At 39.5% G+C, this 18,774-nt stretch overlaps 1 protein-coding gene across 8 annotated transcripts in view; it reads left to right on the forward strand.

Annotated features, from left to right (window-relative positions):
* WDR53 (WD repeat domain 53) overlaps window positions 1–2,980 on the forward strand; it is a 13,360-nt gene extending 10,380 nt beyond the window's left edge. For all 8 annotated transcript variants that reach the window (XM_072811992.1, XM_072811988.1, XM_072811994.1 and 5 more), the window contains one exon: window positions 2,358–2,980. In XM_072811992.1, coding sequence (XP_072668093.1) covers window positions 2,361–2,954 — 594 coding nt within the window. In that variant the 5' untranslated portion in view covers window positions 2,358–2,360 and the 3' untranslated portion in view covers window positions 2,955–2,980. The remainder of the gene's footprint in view (window positions 1–2,357) is intronic.
* The last annotated feature ends 15,794 nt before the right edge of the window (window positions 2,981–18,774 follow it).

Raw genomic sequence — 18,774 nt, forward strand, 5'->3', positions numbered from 1 at the left:
AGAGAGGCAGAGGGAAAAGCAGGCTCCATGGAAGACCTGACGCAGAACTTGATCCCAGGACCCCAGGGTCAAAGGTAGATGCTCAACCACTGAGCCACCCAGGCATCCCTAAAGTGGTGTGTTATTAAGACATTTGGGACTGCTTAATTTTTGTTAAGTAGCTACTAAATATATGTGTAAAGTATAACATTAAATAAATACATGGATAACCACCACTCAAATATAGTTTTCTCATGTAAAGACCTTTGGAATTTTAAGACCATCATATATTTCTGTGGCATACACATTGATTTTTATTTTTATTTATTTTTTTGTCCTTCCTTTGTCTTTGATACTATTTTGTCTTTAGCCAAATAGCTACTGCTGGCCACTTAGTATAGTATTAATAAATCTAATCCAAAAGGGGTTTCAGTGCTTTCCTTGATAGAAATAGAATATAAGTGTTATTAGATGTCACTTCTTTTGGAAGCCTTAGTTGAAGAAAGTTACCTTCAATTAAAAAACAGATGTTTAATGTCATCAGCAGTAGTAATCTTGTCAGTTCAGATCTATGCTTTTGACTGAACACAGTCATGCTTATCTTAGTGTCCATTTTAAATTGTGAGTCATAATTAAGGGCTAATACTAGATAGTAAAATATGGAGTACCTGGGTGGCTCAGTCAGTTAAGCATCTGACTCTTGGTTTCGGCTCAGGTCATGATCTCAGGGTTATGGAATGGAGCCCTACATTGGGCTCTAGACTCCATACAGAGTCTGCTTGAGATTCTCTCCTTCTCTCTTTGCCATTCCCCCCACTTGTGTGTGTACTTTCTCAAATAAATAAATAAAATCTTTTTAAAAAATCCTATATGGTAAAATAAAGCTGTTTATTCTCTTAAGTATGAAGAATATTTTCCTTTTCAGATTAGTTGCTGTGGGAAGAAAATGAAATACTAGATTAATAGAGTAAATTCACAAAGCTTTTTGTTTTGTTTTAAACAGGTTTTAATTAGCATTTCATTTATTTCATCTTTTAAAAGATTTTATTTACTTGAGAGAGAGAATGAGCAGTGGGAAGGGGCAAAGGTGGAGAGAGAGAGAGAATGAGCAGTGGGAAGGGGCAAAGGTGGAGAGAGAGAGAGAGAAGCAGACTCCCTGCTGAGCAGGAAGCCTGATGCAGGGCTCCATCCCAGGCCCCAGAGATTATGACCTGAGCTGAAGGCAAAGGCTTAACCAACTGAGCCATACAGGCGCTCCTAGCATTTCATTTAAATTAACTTAGTAGGTCCAAAATCGTGGTATGGAACAATAAAAAACTACATATACCAGGATGTCGAATTAACCAACAGATAGGTATGGAATTTTTTTATCTTTTCTAGGCATTAGCAAAGATAAACTAAATATCGGGGCACCTGGCTGACTTAGCCAGTGGAGCACACTACTCTTGATCTTGGGGTCGTGGGCCCACATTGGGCATGGAGTATCCTTAAAATTTTCAAAAAAGAAGAGTTAGGGCAGCCTGGCTGGCTCAGCGGTTTAGCGCCGCCTTCAGCCCAGGGCCTGATCCTGAGGACCTGGGATCGAGTCCCACGTCAGGCTCCCTGCATGGAGCCTGCTTCTCCCTCTGCCTGTGTCTCTGCCTCTCTGTCTGTCTGTCTGTCTGTCTGTCTGTCTATCTATTTCACGAATAAATAAATAAAATCTTTAAAAAAAAAGTTAAATCTCAAGAAAATGACAAGCTAGTAGTATATGTTAATTAATAGCATACAAATTAAATATGGGAAAGAGAGAAGTGGGCTAGAATAGTTAGGAAAGCCTTCCTTAGAGGGATAGGAACTTGAGGTAAGCCCCTAAAATGGGTAATACAGGTAGTGTGAAGCGAAAGAGAAAGCATTCTAGATACAAATTATTTCAGTAATAATCTAGATTTCATTTATTTACTTGACAGGCTTTTTGACTTGTAACCAGCATAGACTAAAATTAATAAATTTCATAATCTATTTTACTTGCAGAGATGAGTGTACAATGACTTAAAGAAACTGGCAACTGCTTAAGAATATTGGTTACACTTTATTTTTTTTTTAAGACTTTATTTATTTATTCATGAGAGACACACAGAGACAGGGAGAGAGAGAGGCAGAGACACAGGCAGAGGGAGAAGCAGGCACCCTGCAGGGGGAGCCTGATACAGGACTTGATCCTGGACCCTGGGATCACAGCTGAGCTGAAGGCAGACTCTCAGTGCTGAGCCACCCCAGGCGCCCCTGTCAGACCCTGTCAGACTACTTTGATGACTGTGTTAGACGTGGAATAACCATAATAGTTGAGCAAAATAGCTAGACCTCCCTTTGACTACGTAACTCACTCTTATTTAAAGGTGATGCTGTGGAACCTTCAGAAAGCGCGGCCAGTCTGGATTACAAATTTGCAGGAAGATGAAGCAGAGGAAATGGAAAGCCCTCAATCACCTGGTCAGCTTTTAAACCCTGCTTTAGCCCACTCCGTGTCTGTGGCATCATGTGGCAATATTTTTAGCTGTGGTGCAGAAGACGGTAAGGTTAGAATCTTTAGGGTAACGGGAGTTAAGTGTGAACAAGAACTGGGGTTTAAGGGACACACTTTGGGAGTATCCCAGGTCTGCTTTCTGCCAGAATCCTATTTGCTGCTTACTGGAGGGAATGATGGGAAGATAATGTTATGGGATGTAAGCAGTGAAGTTGAAAAAAAACAGAAGAGTCCTACAAAACCTACCCACAGGAAGAAAACTAAAAGAGCAGCTTATACCAAGCAGAGTGGAAACACTCATGTTCCAGTAGCAGGTGAAGAAGAACATGGCAAGATTATACCAAAGCTAAGTATTGAACATGGAGAAAAGGTGAACTGGCTCTTGAGTACAAAAATAAAGGGGTACCAAAATATATTAGTAGCTGATCAAACTAGTTGTATATCTGTGTATCCCTTAAAAGAATTTTAAATCCAATAAAAACATTTGAAACTGCAGCAACTTTTTTAGGTTGAAAAAAAATCCTGCTTCTTCATTTTTGTCATTCTTAATGTTTGTCATATATAGAACAGTACTGTTCCACTGTATAAATCATAAGGCATTTGAGTGAAAGATAATTGGGTAATACTTTATATAGTAAATGACTTCTTAAAATTTGTTACTAAGATTCACTGAGTAATGACCATATGCCAGCCATTTTACATGTTTCATTTCTTCCAATCCATGATACGGGTGATTTCCTTCATTTTATTGCGATAGTAATTGAAACTCCAAGCAATTAAGTAACAAGGAACCAGGAAAATTGCGGGCATGATTACTTAAGGATCTTGGTTGTCTTGTCAAGCCTCCTGCCTCAGGGAAGCCCACGTGTGATCTAGTCCAAATGTAGTCACATTAGTTATAACTAGTTATTTCAGATCCTGGGACGTCATAAGGAGCCTTTCCAAGTTGAAAGAGGAAACCTGTTCTTGCTTGTTCTGTGTAAAACCCAGAAGGTTTTCTGTGTAAAACCCAGAAGCAATTACTTTTTGTTGTTTCTAAGAAAAGGGCTTCAGGGTCAAATCAATTTAGGATAATCCAATCTGTGGTGCTAATAGAACCTAGAATAAGCTTGAGGTTACAAATAAGAAATTCTGACTAAGAAGTATGAAGTAGAAAAGAGAAAGGGTAAAAAATACGGGGCACTCAGGTGGCTCAGTGAGTTGAGCATCTGATTTTTGGTGTTGGCTTAGGTTATGGGATTAAGCATGGTGTTGGGCTCTGGGCTTAGTGCAGTCTGCTTGGGAGGTTCTCCCTCTTCCTCTGTCCCTCCCCCTGCTTGTGTGCGATCTTTCTCCCTTTCTCTCAAATCTTTTTTTTTTTTTTTTAAGATTTTATTTATTCATAAGAATCACAAAGAGAAGTGCTGAGATGTAGGCAGAGGGAGAAGCAGGCTTCCTGCAGTGAGCCTGATGCGGGACTCGACCCTAGGACCGTCGGGATCACGACCTGAGCTGAAGGTAGATGCTCAACCACTGAGCCACCTGGGCATCCCTCAAATAAATAAAATCTAAAAAAAAAGTAGATAATAGAAACCAACATAGCATATATATATATATCAAGAGTAAGTTCCTTTTCATCAGGGACACTCAGTCTCACAACCCTGAGATCATGATCTGAGCTGAAATCAAGAGTCAGACACTTAGCCAACTGAGCCACCTAGGTGCCCCTATACTAACTGCTTTTAAATTCTAAGTTTTGAAGAGACTCTAATTGTTACCATTATCCTTGTTTGTGGAGAATCATTTGATAAGTACAATTTTAGTCCAAACACTTGTTGCAAGTGAAGAAACTACATTCAAATTGGCTTAAGGGAATAGAAAGGAGGATTTTTTGGTTCACATAACGAAAGTCCAAGGATAATCCAAAATGTACTGCTGAGGTAGCTTAGCAGATAGGATGTGAGTCTACAGGTGCCCCCCTTGTGGAAAGTCTTTCCTAGGGATAGAGAGAGAATACTCAGTGATTTTGAGCCTGGAAACAACCATACCTGAAACAAATATATTCCTAGAGCCTTTTATTGTTTTTTTTTAATTTGCAACTAAGAGTCCTGACCAATTAGATGGGCAGTCAATAGTTATTGTTGAATGATCTCACTTGAAATTTAAGGAAAGGAAATTACCATCTTGGCCCTAAAAAATTCATTGGCAGAGGCACATAGCTGGCTCAATCCATGGAGCATGCAACTCTTGATCTCGGGGTCATAAGTTTGATCCCCATCATGGGCATAGAGATTACTTAAAAAAAAAAAAATTTCATTGACAAAGAGCCTTGGCTTGAGTATTGACAGAAACAAGGTTCTAATTCCACCACTGGGCAAGGCTCTTGTCCAATTTGGGCTTTAGTTTCCTTGAAAATTCCTGCCCTGCCATTGCTTAATGAAATGAAAATGCCATCATCATAAAATTATTCTTATCCAATGATTCTAATATTAAAATGTCAGGAAGGACTAATGCTCATGGCTAGTCTCGGTAGGTTTCAGAGGGCTCTTTTGAAAAATTAACCAGATATAGCATCATTTTAACTATTGAGCCTGAATAAATTTATGGGAATAAGGTAAGAACTACTTAAACCAGGGTTAAAACATCAGTCCTAAGCTGCTTTTGTGGCTGATGAACCCACTCAGACTGGCTAAGCAAAAAGGAAATGTACTCTCAGGGCATGGGAAGCAGAATTCTCTAGATTACTAGAGCAGAAATGTAACTTGGCTTCACTTGAGTTTCTAATGAGGGAAGTCATTAAGAATCGAGGCAGGTGTGTCTCTGCCTCTCTCTCTCTCTCTCTGTGACTATCATAAATAAATAAAAATTAAAAAAAAAAAATCGAGGCAGGGACTCCTGGGTGGCTCAGCGGTTGAGTGTCTGCCTTTGGCTCAGGGTGTGATCCTGAAGTCCTAGGATCAAGTCCCACATCAGGCTCCCCATGGGGAGCCTGCTTCTCCCTCTGCCCGTGTCTCTGCCTCTCTCTGTGTGACTCTCATGAATAACTAAATAAAATCTTAAAAAAATAAAAAAGAATCGAGGCAGCTGGGATAACTGGGTGGCTCAGTTGGGTAAGCATCTGCCTTTGGCCCAGGTCATGATCCCACCATGGTTTGTTGGACTCCCTGCTCAGTGGGGAATCTGCTTCTCCCCCTCCTACCCCTCTCCTTGCTTGCGCTAGTACATGCTGGCTCTCTCTCTCTCAAATAAATAAAATCTTTTTAAAAAATCAAGGCAGCTGCACTTTCTGTCTCTTGAGTTCCTGTGGTCACTTTGTCTCAGCTTCCCTCTACATCGTGGCTTTTACTCGGCAAAAGATGGGCTTCTCGGGCTATATCAGTAACCGATTTCAACTCCAGAAACCAAGTGACCAGTGTCCCAAGCCTCTGAAGAGAATATGAGTGGTCCAACTTAGATAGATAGATAGTGCCTATCTTTGATCCAGTCATCTCTGGTTTAGGAGGCTATTGTCATTTACTATCAACATTTCAAAAAGGGCCTACACCCATGATCCCAAAAGATCTACAACTACTGATATTTGGGTAAAATGAACTCTTCTTAGCTCAGCTATTGTGTTACAGTTTGACCCTTTCAATTGGCAAGCAACAGAGACATTCCCAGGTTAGTTAATGAGAGTTTGAGGAAACATAATGGTAAAATAAGCAAAAGAAGGCACCTCACCATGGGCTTACAGAGAATCATACCATTCTGAATATAGCTTAGCTCTAGGAGCTAGCCAGCTGCTTAGACAGCAAATAACTTTGGTGATCACCCTGTAAAAGTGGGCTTTCTGAAGTCCCTCATCTGTAGTAGACTGAAAATGTCCCCCAAAGATATCAGGTTCTAATCCCTGGAACCTGTAAATGTTACCTTGGTAAAAGGATCTTTGCAGATGTAATTATGTTGCAGGTAGTAAAGGATTATGTTAAACAGTCATGGTAATTGTGTACCTGCTTTTCTATTAGAGGGTAAGATGTTTGAGGGCAAGGATTCTGACCTTTTAATTTCAGAGTTTATGGTCTAGTCTATCCTGGATCCCCCCAACTCATACAAATAGTACTCATTAAATATTAAATGAGGGATCCCTAGGTGGCACAGCAGTTTAGCGCCGCCTTCAGCCCAGGGCCTGATCCTGGGGACCCAGGATCGAATCCCACATTGGGCTCCCTGCATGGAGCCTGCTTCTCCCTCTGCCTGTGTCTCTGCTTCTCTCTCTCTGTGTCTCTCATGAATAAATAAAATATTTTTTAAAAAAAACGCTATTTGGCAATTAACCAAAAATATTTAAAAAAAATAATAAATAAATATTAAATGAATCAAAGGGGATAGAACTATTAAAAGATGTAGATAGATAAAGATCAACCTGAAGGGAGCTGTGTGTGGCGGGGTTCCCTGGTAACCAGACTGAAACTTTTTTGTGTGTCAGGTTATAATTTTTTTTAATATTTTTTAAATTTATTTTTTATTATTATTTTTTTCACGCAGCCCCAAAGGGGCATAAAAATATTTTTAAAATCTATTTTAGGGAGAAAGAAAGCACCTGCAAGTGGAGGGAGGGGCAGAGGAAGAGAATCTCAAGTAGACTCCTTACTGGGTGCAGAGCCAAACACAGGGCTTGATCCTATGACCCCAAGATCATGACCTGAGTTGAAGTCAAGAGTTGGATGCCCAACCAACTGAGCCACCCAGGCTCCCCTGGTTATTTTTTATGACCAGTATCAGGGCTACACATAGCTCTCCAATCAGTGCCCTATTTACAGACAGCCAGACATGCTCATTTCATATTTGATGTTCCCTCTCCATATTATAATCAGTTTGTGGTCCAGGATGGACAATGCAGAGGCTGATGCAGTGGCATGTCATTCTCCCTGCCAGAAGCAAAAATACCTTTAGGGAAAAAAAAAAACCTTTAGGATGAATCAATTACCCTCTGGCAGAGTTACGTATAATCCCGGTACCTTAACCTGTGAACAAATCCCCCTGGACCCCAGTTTTTCTGTTTTACAACTAGAAAATTAGTGGAAGACAGAGTAATACACTGTACGTGTGCTGTGTGTGTATGCATTTGGTTTTCCCAACTATTTGAAAGTGAGATACCACAACGCTTCATCTAAAAATACAGCAGCACTCATTTCCTAGAAAAGACACTTTCCAAAAGAACTATAATCCTAATATCACATCTAGGAAATTTAGCAATAATTACATTCTTGCTCTTGGCCAGTCAGTTGTGACTCATACCATCCTTACTGCACTAAAGTCTTGTAGTGGCAGGTGGCAGGCAGGGCTGCAGAAGATGGGCCCCTCATCCCTGGGTAATACTTACAGAGGTGAAAGGCTGAAAACAAGAGGGGCCTTGTGGTACAGTCTGGGGTCTGAGCAGAAGTGGGTCTCCTTTGTATACTACCCTCTTCCTGTGATGTGTCCCCAGTGAGGAAGATTGCCCCTTCCACTGGGCTAAAGTTCATTTTAAAGACTAAGCTATCAGGCCAGAGGGACACTGAGAGAGTGAGGATAGGAGTCTCAGGGTGAACAAAGTTCTATGACCTCCATCATTTGGACCATACTCCAGCCAGAGAAGCAGGATTTAACCTATGCCCAGGAGAGCCATAGCCTGGTACTCTCAGTGGGGGAAAGGGCTGGGCTGATATTTAATAGAGCCCCTGTCAGGTCTTCCTCTATGGCCATAAAATACATTTGGGGGAGTGACCACCCCCATCTTGGGCATGATTTTTCTGTAATCCTAGGCAATGAATGAAGCAGCATCCAGAGTGTGGAGTGGTCAAGTGAAAACAAGTCTTAATGACTTATAAATGTTGCCGCAGTAGGTCACAGGTGCGCCTGAAAATTGAGTGCATCTTTGAAAATTTATTTAGCTGATTTGTTTAATCTTAGAATCTCTACAAATACCCCACCAAATATGTGATTCATTTTTAAAATACAGTGAGTTTGTTAGATTGTATGCCTTCTGAGTTCATAGACTAACAAAATCTACATCTACTTCTGAAACCTGAACTTACTCATAAATGTATGTTGTACCGTCAGTTATTAGATTTATTAAGTGTTTGGGATGAACAACATTGTTATTTGTGTTATAAGCCAAGGTGCAGCCAGATAACTGCAAATGTTAATACTTTTGTTAAAAATTTTTAGGATATGGGCAGCCCCGGTAGCTCAGTGGTTTAGCGCCGCCTTCAGTCCAAGGCGTGATCCTGGGGACCCGGAATCGAGTCCCTGCATGGATCCTACTTCTCCCTCTGCCTGTGTCTCTGCCTCTCTGTGTGTGTGTCTTTCATGAATAAATTTAAAAAAAATTTTTTTAGGATATTATAATAAGTAAACTGGTTCAGCCACTATGAAAAACAGCATGAAGATTCCTCCCAAATTAAAAGTAGAACTACCCGGGCGCCTGGGTGGCTCAGCGGGTTTAATGTCTACCTTCAGCTCAAGGCATGATCCCGGGGTTTCAGGATCGAGTCCCGCATTGGGCTCCCTGCGTGGAGCCGGCTTCTCCCTCTGCCTGTGTCTCTGCCTCTCTCCCTCCCTCTCTCTCTGTCTCTTGTGGGTAAATAAATAAAATCTTAAAAAATAATTAAAGTAGAACTACCATACAATCTTGTTATCTCACTTCTGGGTATATATCCAACGGAAATGAAAATATATTATTGAAGAGTCATGTGCACTCCTATGTTTATTGCAGCACTATTCACAATAGTCCAGGTGTGGAAACAACCTAGGTGTCTGTCAAAGGATGAATGGGTAAAGGAGATGTGACATATATATGAATTTATATATATATGTAAATGAATGATGGAATACTATTCAGCCATGAGGTAAGAAATTCTGACATTTGTACTAACATGGGTGGACCTTGAAAACACAGTAGATGAGATTGGTCAGAGGAAGACAAAATACTGTGTGCTATCTCTTGTATGTGGAATCCAAAAAAAATTTTTTTTAGAAAGTGAAATGTTTATGAGGGGTTGGTTGAGTAGGGGAATGGTACATACCTGCAATGAGTAGATAAGACCTGGAGACCTAATACACAGTACAGTACAGTGATTATATACCGCAAAACTGTATTATAAACAAAGTTGTTGAGAGACTGGATCTTAACTGTTCTCACCACTAGAAGAAATGGTAATTATGTGATATGATAGAAATGTTCACTAATGCTGCAATGGCAATCATATTGCCATATAAGTGTATCCATATTTTTTATACCTTAAATTTATACAGTGTTGTGTATCAAATATATTTCAATTAAAAAATTAAGATGTAGTAGAATATATTATGACAGACACAGGGGCTTATATAACTGTGGACTGATGAGTAGAGCATTTTTCTGTTGGTTAGTGTGTATTCATGAAGGAAGCAAAGTTGAATAAGTGGATATTTGAACTGAGATCATATTTGAAGTAGTATGTAAGCAGAGCCATTGCACAAGATCCTAGGACCTTCATTTTGCCATTTTGTGGGGCCTCTCTGCACTTCTGTCTCTCCATCTGAAAACAAAGTAATAGGTGCCCCCCCACAGCCCAGGATCTTTTTAGCTCATAATCCTTTATCAGCCCAAGCACTGGGGCTGCCCTGGGTGTTCACAAGCATCTCAAATATACATCTCAGATTCAGGAGCTAAAGACACTGCTGCAAAAAGTATGAGCATATGCTGATATTGTGAATTACAAAGACACAGATGACAATTTCCTCCCTTCTTGATTATATCTTTATTCTTTTATATAGCTCATATTTGGAAGAAGGAATTAAACCTATGAAAAAAATTTATTTTTTTAAGATTTTACTCATTTATTTGAGAGAAAGAACGAGCAGTGGGCAGAGAGAAAGAGAGAGAGAGAGAAGCAGACTCCCCGCTGAGCAGGAAGCCCAATGCAGGGCTTGATCCCAGGACCCCAGAGATCATGACTTGAGCAGAAGGCAGACGCTTAACTAACTGAGCCACCTAGGTACCCCGGAAAAAAAATTTTATTTCTAATATAAAAATACCAAGTGATATGCAAGAAAAATTTGGAAGGTCATGCGATTGAAGTTCTTATCATGAAGGATTTTGCAAAACAGCAGTCCTCCACATTCTCACTGGTAAGTCTGCAAATTCTCCATTATACTTTTTTACTTTAGCTTACTATTTCTTATGCAATTGAAGTATCAGTAAAATGTACTAAACAAACCAAACAAACAAACAAAAAACCTTTACTAAACTTTTTAAAAATCTTTGTGTGTTTGTGTGTGTTTTGTGGCTTTAGAAAAGGTTTTACTTTGATAATGTCAGAGAAGAGAGAGCTGGTGTTTTAAACTGGAAATAACAGTTGTTTTATGGTGCTGGTAGAAACAAGAGTATAGCTTTAGGGAAAAAATGTTAAATCAATAATTACCTTTTTTTATATTTAAAAAAAAACTTTATTAAAGTATAATTCATGTATTATACAATTCACTCACTTAAAGTATATAATGGTTTTAAGAAATCGACAGTGTTGTATCACCATCACCACAACCTAATTTTAGAGAATTTCTCTCTCCACAAAAGGAAACCCCATACCCATTGGCAGTTACTCCACATTTCCCTTTATACCACCACACCTCACCCATTTTAGGCAACCCTTAACCTGCTTTGCAGCTCTGTAGATTTGCCAATTCTGAACATTTCATTTAAATGGAATCACATAATAAGTGGTCTTTGTGACTGGCTTCTTTCACTTAGCATGTTTTCAAGATTTAACCATGTTAGGGATGCCTGGGTGGGTCAGTTGGTTGAGCATCTGCCATTGGCTCAGGTCATGATCCTAGGATTGTAGGATCAAGCCCTGCATCGGGCTCCCTGCCCAGCAGGGGGTCTGCTTCTCCCTCTGCCCCTACCCCACCATGTTTGTGCTCTCTCTCTCAGAAAAATAAATAAATAAATGTTTTTAAAAAAGATTTATCCATGTTATACTATGTATAAGTACTTCATTCCTTTCATGGCATATTCCTTTAATACTCCATTGTACATATAAATCACCTTTTGTTTACTTATCAGCTAGTGGATGTTTAGGTAGTTTACATTTTGGAACTATTATGTATAATGCTGCTATGAACAAGTGTATACCTAGGAGTGGAATTGCTGGGTCACATGGTAACTATATGTATTTAATATTTTGAGGAACTGCTAGTTTGTTTTTCAGAGTGACTACACAGTTTTATATTCCCAGCAGCAAAATATGAGGATGACTATTTTTCCATATTCTCACCAACATTTGTTATTTTCTTTCCTTTTTATTATAGCCATCTGAGTGGGTGTAGAGTATCTCATTATAATTTTGATTTGCATTTCCCTAATGACTAATGATCTTGAGCATCCTTTCGTGTGCTTATTGGCTTGAACATTTATGGCAAATTTTCAGCAAAAGTGCCAAGGTAATTCAAAGGGAGAAATTATGGCTTTTCCAACAAATGTTGCAGGAACAATTGGATATCTATCATATGCCAAAAAATGAACCTCAACGTTTATCTCACACCATAAATAACATCATAGACTAAAAATAAAAAGTAATATAAAATGTAGGAAACATAGAAAAAAATCTTTGTGACCTTGAGTGACAAAGATTGCTTAGGATAAAAAGCAAAAAAAAAAAAAAAAGGACATAAAAAGCATGAATCATAAAAGGAAAACATTGACAAGTTGGATCTCATCAAAGTGGTAAAGTTCTGTTCTTTAAAAGAAAGAAAGAGGGCTACCTGGGTGGCTTAGTCAGTTAAGTATCTGCCTTTGGCTTGGGTCATGATCTTCAGGTCCTGGGATCCAGCCCTGCATCAGGCTCCCTGCTCAACAGGAAGACTACTTCTCCCTCTCCTTCTTGCCCTCCCTCCCTGTTCATGCTCTCTCTCTCAAATAAATAAAATCTTTAAAAACTATATCACAATGTTATATCTAGACACATCTATTAGAATGGCAAAAATTTAAAAGACTGACAATGTTGGTGAAGATGCAGAGCAATTGGAACTCTCGTATATTGTTAAGAGTGAAAAATGGAACAGCCATTTAGGAAAAAAGTTTGGCAGTTTTTACAAAGTCAAACATATACTTACTATATGACCCAGCAATTCCACTCCTGGATATTTACCCAAAAGAAACAAAAACTTATGTCCACACAAAGATCTTTACTCAGAGGTTTATAGCTACAAATAGCAAGTTGAAGACAAATTAAATTGACCGTCACCAGTCCATCAACTGGTGACTCTGAACACATTGTGGTATATGCATACAATAGAATACTACAGAGCAGTAAGAGGAACAAACTGATATATACAACAACATAGATGAATTTCAAAAACATGATACATGAGGGAAGCTGGACATAAAATATTGTATGCTACTATTTATGAGATATTATAGAAAAGGCAAAGGAGAAAGATCAGAGGTTACCCAGAGGTCAGAGGTAGGGTATAGGATTGATTCCAAAAAAGAGAACTTTTGGCAGTGATAGGGGTGATGTTCTGAGATCTTTATCATGATTGTGGGGTGGTCACATGACTAAATATTTGTGAAAACTCAACAAGCTATACTTCTATAATTACTGAATTTTGTTGTATGTAAATCAAATCTCAAAATGGATTTTTTTTTTAAAAGGCTACATGTTATAAAAGTGCATTTTCAAGACAAGTGTCTAGGGCTCTTTCCAAATCTATTACCACCCAATGCCCTTGTATATAGAAAGTTTAGAGCTCTCACACTGTTAATGTGTGTCTTTATCGCCTCTAATTTTTCACTTAAAATTAGTATTAAAAAAATCAGAATTTTTTTCCTTAGGTTTCATAATTTAATGTTTTTTCCATCGTTTTTCTAATTGAAAGTTACGATGTTAGAAATTAATACAAACAAGAGTTTAAACTGGGCATGTGTGGGAATTCCTGGGTGGCTCAGTGGTTTAGCACCTGCCATCGGCCCAGGGTGTGATCCTAGAGTCCCGGAATCAAATCCCACGTAGGGAGCATGGAGCCTGCTTCTCCTTCTGCCTGTGTCTCTGCCTTTCTCTCTCTGTGTGTCTCTCATGAGTAAATAAGTAAAATCTTCAAAAAAAAAAAAAAAAGACATTTCTCCAATTGAATTACTTGCACCACTTGGTTCATGCATTCTCTATAAATTTTAGATTTAGAGAATTTTGTAAAAAAAAAAAAAAAAAACCAAAAAACTTAAACATTGATACCAGCTTTTAATTTAAAACATTTTATTTATTTGTTTGTTTGTTTATTTATAAGCAATCTCAAAAAATATATATATATATAAGCAATCTCTATACCCCACATGGGGCTCGAACTCACAACCCTAAGGTCAAGAATTGCATACTCTTCTGACTGAGCCAGCCAGGTACCCCTAAAACATTTTTACATTTTATTAGTTTTTCAAGCCAAAGATTCTCTATGACATGATAAATCCTTCCTGTTAACTTCTGCTACTGCTGTTAGTGGAAAGCTGATAATGCAACATGGGAGAAGAGGTTTATTGACACTTATATAGTGACTCTATTGGCTCCGGTTTCTCAATAGCGAATCAAAATGTTTCTGTTGAACACATGTCCGGTTTATTTATTTATTAAATATTTTATTATTAGCATCTCCCTGTGAGACTAGGACAAAGTGATGCTCCTGGGAAATGTGGGGAAATAGCAAGGCTGGAACCAATAGTTTGCTGTGGAAGAGGCTATTTTGGAGAAACAGATTGTTCAGAATAAATTCTAAAATAGCCAGATAGAAAAACTAGTCACATTTATCAGTAGGAGGTATTAGAGTCAAGAATGAAGCCCCAAGGGGCAGCCTGGGTGGCTCAGCGGTTTGGCACCTGCCTTTGGCTCAGGGCATAATCCTGGAGTCCCTGCATGGAGCCTGCTTCTCCTCTCTGTGTCTCTGCCCACCCCCCCTCATAAATAAATAAATAAATAAAATTTTTAAAAAAATGAAGCCCAGGTTTTTGGTTTCAAGTGATGGGGTGGATCCTAGGGCCATAAATCCAGACAGGAAGCATAAGAGGCCAGGCAGGTTTGACTACTTAGACCTACCGTATGTGCCCTGACTGGTCCTCACCGTTCTGGTGTCATTACCATCAGCTCTCCAAATGGGACAGAGCTGTTATTAGTCAGGAGTCTGGCTGCACTGGAGAGGCAGGGGAGACTTGGAGTCTTACTGTACTAAGCCAGACTGGGGACGAGGCAGTCATTTCTCTTTCTCTTTATTTCCCTTAAACCTCTTACTCTTAGACTTGCTCCTTTCTTAATAATATACTCTAATTTGCTAACTGATGCTATTCATGAGGCATTACTTTTTTTTTTTTGTTCTTAGAATTTTCAGTGCTTTCTTTTCCTGCATTGCTCTGTAGAGGTTCAGCGCCCCCTAGAGACATAATTCACAACTTACCTGGTTTTCACAGATTTTTTTTTTTTTTTTTTTTTTAAGATTTTTATGCTTTTGGGCAGCCCAGGTGGCTCAGCGGTTTAGCGCCGCCTTCAGCCCAGGGCATGATCCTGGAAACCTGGAATCGAGTCCCACATCAGTCTCCCTGCATGGAGCCTGCTTCTCCCTCTGCCTGTGTCTCTGCCTCTCTCTCTCTTCTCTGTGTATGCTCATGAATAAATAAATTAAAAAATATATATTTTTTTATACTTTTTTTTCATGAGACACACACACACACAGAGGCAGAGACACAGGCAGAGAGAGAAGCGGGCTCCATGCAGGGAGCCCGACGTGGGACTGGATCCTGGGGCTCCAGGATCACGCCCTGGGCCCAAGGCAGACACTCAACCACTCAGCCACCCAGGCATCCCTTTCACAGATTTTGATGGCCTCAAATTAGTCAAATAACGATAGTCCCTACCTGACTTTTTTTCTATTTTTTTTCTTTTCTACGTGAGTTGGACACTTACACATCTTATCAGCTAATTTTCTTTTTTTCTTTATTATTAAGGAATTCTTCGTGGCTCTAAGTATTATTTAGATTCCAATATTTAAAATTATTTTTTGGGCTAAGTAGACCTCTTTAATCCATTTTGGAGATGGAGAGAAATTAAAATAAAATTAGTCTTTTAAGTTTTCAAAAGTTGTTTTTTTTTTTTTTAAAGATTTATTTATTTATGATAGACATAGAGAGGCAGGCTCCATGCCAGGAGCCCGACGCGGGACTCAATCCCGTGACTGCAGGATCGCACCTTGGGCCAAAGGCAGGCGCCAAACCGCTGAGCCACCCACGGATCCCAAAAATTCAAAAAATTATTCGCACAAAATATTATTTTCCAGGGTTACAGAGTCCTTGTTTGTATTTATGAAATGTCATTCAGCTCTACTATCCTATCACATATTTTCACTGTGACATTCCCATTATTTGACATGGCTGTATCTTCAAAGGATGACTTTTCCTTCAAAGTTGTTTTCTATGAGACCAAGATGTCTCCATAATCGTAGCTGCAAATCAGATTCACCAATGAAGATTTTAAAAATATCTAGATGCCTGAGTCCTATCCCTCAAAAACCCAACTCAGTACCGATTAGAAGTTCAATATGTTGCAGATCAGCTTAACCCTTCAAAAATACTAAATAATGTGGGGTTGCCTGGCTGGCTCCTTCAGTCAGTAGAACATGTGACTCTTGATCTCAGGGTTGTGAATTCAAGCCCCACATCAGGTGTAGAGATTACTAAAAATCATTTAAAAATACTAAATAATCAGGGTGCCTGAGTAACTCAGTTAAGTATTTGCCTTTAGCTCAGGTTCTGATCCCGGGGTCCTGGGATGGAGCCTCTGCTCAGCAGGGAAACTCCTTCTCTCCCATCCCCTCACCCCTGCTCATGTTTTTCTCTCTCTCTCAAATAAATAAAAATCTTAAAAAAAAAATTTAGGGCAGCCCCGGTGGCGCAGCAGTTTAGCGCTGCCTGCAGCCCAGGGTTTGATCCTAGGGACTCTGGATCAAGTCCCACGTCGGGCTCCCTGCATGGAGCCTGCTTCTCCCTCTGCCTGTGCCTCTGCCCCTCTCTCTCTCTGTCTCTCTATGAATAAATAAATAAAATCTTTTTAAAAAATTTAAATACTAAATAATATGAATGAAATATTTTTAAATTGATTTGCACACCTATCACAATGGCTAAAATAAAAAATAATGACAACACCAAATGCTGGTAAAGAATGTGGAAGAAACTAGATATCTCATCTGTTACTGGTGGGAATGTAAAATGGTATAGCTATTGTAGAAAACGGTTTGGCATTTTCCTACCAAAAAATATGCCAGAACCATATAACCTAGCAATTGCTCTCCTGGGCATTTAAACATGTTCGTGGGCAGCCCGGGTGGCTCAGTGGTTTAGCGCTGCCTTTAGCCCAGGATGTGATCCTGGAGACCTGGGATTGAGTCCCACATTGGACTCCCTGTGTGGAGCCTGCTTCTCCCTCTATCTGTCTCCGCCTCTCTCTCTCTTTGTGTCTCTCATGAATAAATAAATAAAATATTTTTTAAAAAAGGAATTTATTTAAAAAAATAAACATATGTTCACATAAAAACTTGCACATGAATGTTTATAGCAACTTTATTCATGGATGGCCCCAAACTGGAACTAGCTCAGTTTCCTTAAAGAGGTGAATGGCTAAACAATCTGTGACATATCCATACTGTGGAATACCATTCAGAATAAAAAGGAACAAGTTATTGATACACAGACAGCAAACTACATTTTCAAATTATTGTCATGAGTTTTTCTTTTTTTAATTTTATTTTTTTATGCATGAGAGACACAGAGAGAGAGAGAGAGGCAGAGACACAGGCAGAGGGAGAAGCAGGCTCCATGCAGGGACCCGAACGTGGGACTTGATCCCTAGTCTCCAGGATCAGGCCCTGGGCTGAAGGCAGCGCTAAACCGCTGAGCCACCGGGGCTGCCCGAGTTTTTTTATAATACTCTCTTTTATTAGTCTTGTCAGGAGGGGGTTTTTTTGCCTTTTTTTTTTTTTTTTTTTTAAGTAAAAATAAGGCAGCTTATTATATAAGAAAATGCAAATGGTCTAGGGATGCCTTGGTGGTTCAGAAGGTCTAGTAGCCAGCTCTTGTTCTATTCAGGTCATGATCTCAAGGTCCTGGGATCAAGTCCTCTAACAAGCTCCCTGCTGACATCTCCATCCCAAGGGAGCCTGCTTGAGGGTTCTCTCTCTCCCTCTCTCTGCCCCTCCTACTGCTCTCTCTCTTTCTCTCAAATAAATAAATGGATATTAAAACAAAAAAGGAAATATAAATGGTCTATAATATCCCAGATAAACTTGAAGAACAGAAGTGGAGGACTCATACTATATAATAGTTATTATAAAGCTACAATAACTGGGACACCTGGGTGGCTGAGCTGTTGAGCATCTGCCTTTGGCCCAGGACGTGATCCTGGAGTCCTGGGATCAAGTCCCACATGGGGCCCCATGCATGGAGCCTGCTTCTCCCTCTGCCTATGTTTCTGCCTCTCTCTCTGTGTCTCTCATGAATAAATAAAGTCTTAAAAAAAAAGAAAAAGAAAAGGACTGTCTTTGCAATAAATGGGATTTGGTCAGTTGTATATCCATATGGAAAAGAAATGAGTATTGATTCTTTCTTTACACTAATCCAAAAATTATTTCTAGGTGTGCTTTGGATCTATATGTAATATATATAAAGTAATAAACCTTCTAAATAAATTTTTAAAAAGAATATTTCATAACCTTGAGGTAGGAAAGATTTCAAATAGACATCAAAATAAAATTATAGGGCAGCCCCGGTGGCTCAGCGGTTTAGCGCCACCTTCAGCCCAGGGTGTGATCCTGGAGACCCTGGATCAAGTCTCACGTCGGGCTTCCTGCATGGAGCTTGCTTCTCCCTCTGCCTGTGTCTCTGCCTCTCTCTATGTGTCTCTCATGAATAAATAAATAAAATCTTAAAAAAAAAAGAAACTATATGAATGAAATGAAACTGATAAATTGGACTACATTAAAATTAAGAACCTCTGTTCGGGATCCCTGGGTGGCGCAGCGGTTTGGCGCCTGCCTTTGGCCCAGGGCGCGATCCTGGAGACCCGGGATCGAATCCCACATCAGGCTCCCGGTGCATGGAGCCTGCTTCTCCCTCTGCCTCTCTCTCTCTCTCTCTCTCTCTGTGACTATCATAAATAAATAAAAATTTAAAAAAAAGAACCTCTGTTCATCAAAACACACTGTTAAGAAGGTAAAAAGGCAAGCCACAGAGTGGAATAAGATAGGTGCAGTATGTATAACTGACAAAGGACTGAAATCCA

The sequence above is a fragment of the Canis lupus genome, chromosome 35, assembly GCF_048164855.1.
Source record: "Canis lupus baileyi chromosome 35, mCanLup2.hap1, whole genome shotgun sequence".
In the NCBI taxonomy this organism is placed as follows: Eukaryota; Metazoa; Chordata; class Mammalia; order Carnivora; family Canidae; genus Canis; species Canis lupus.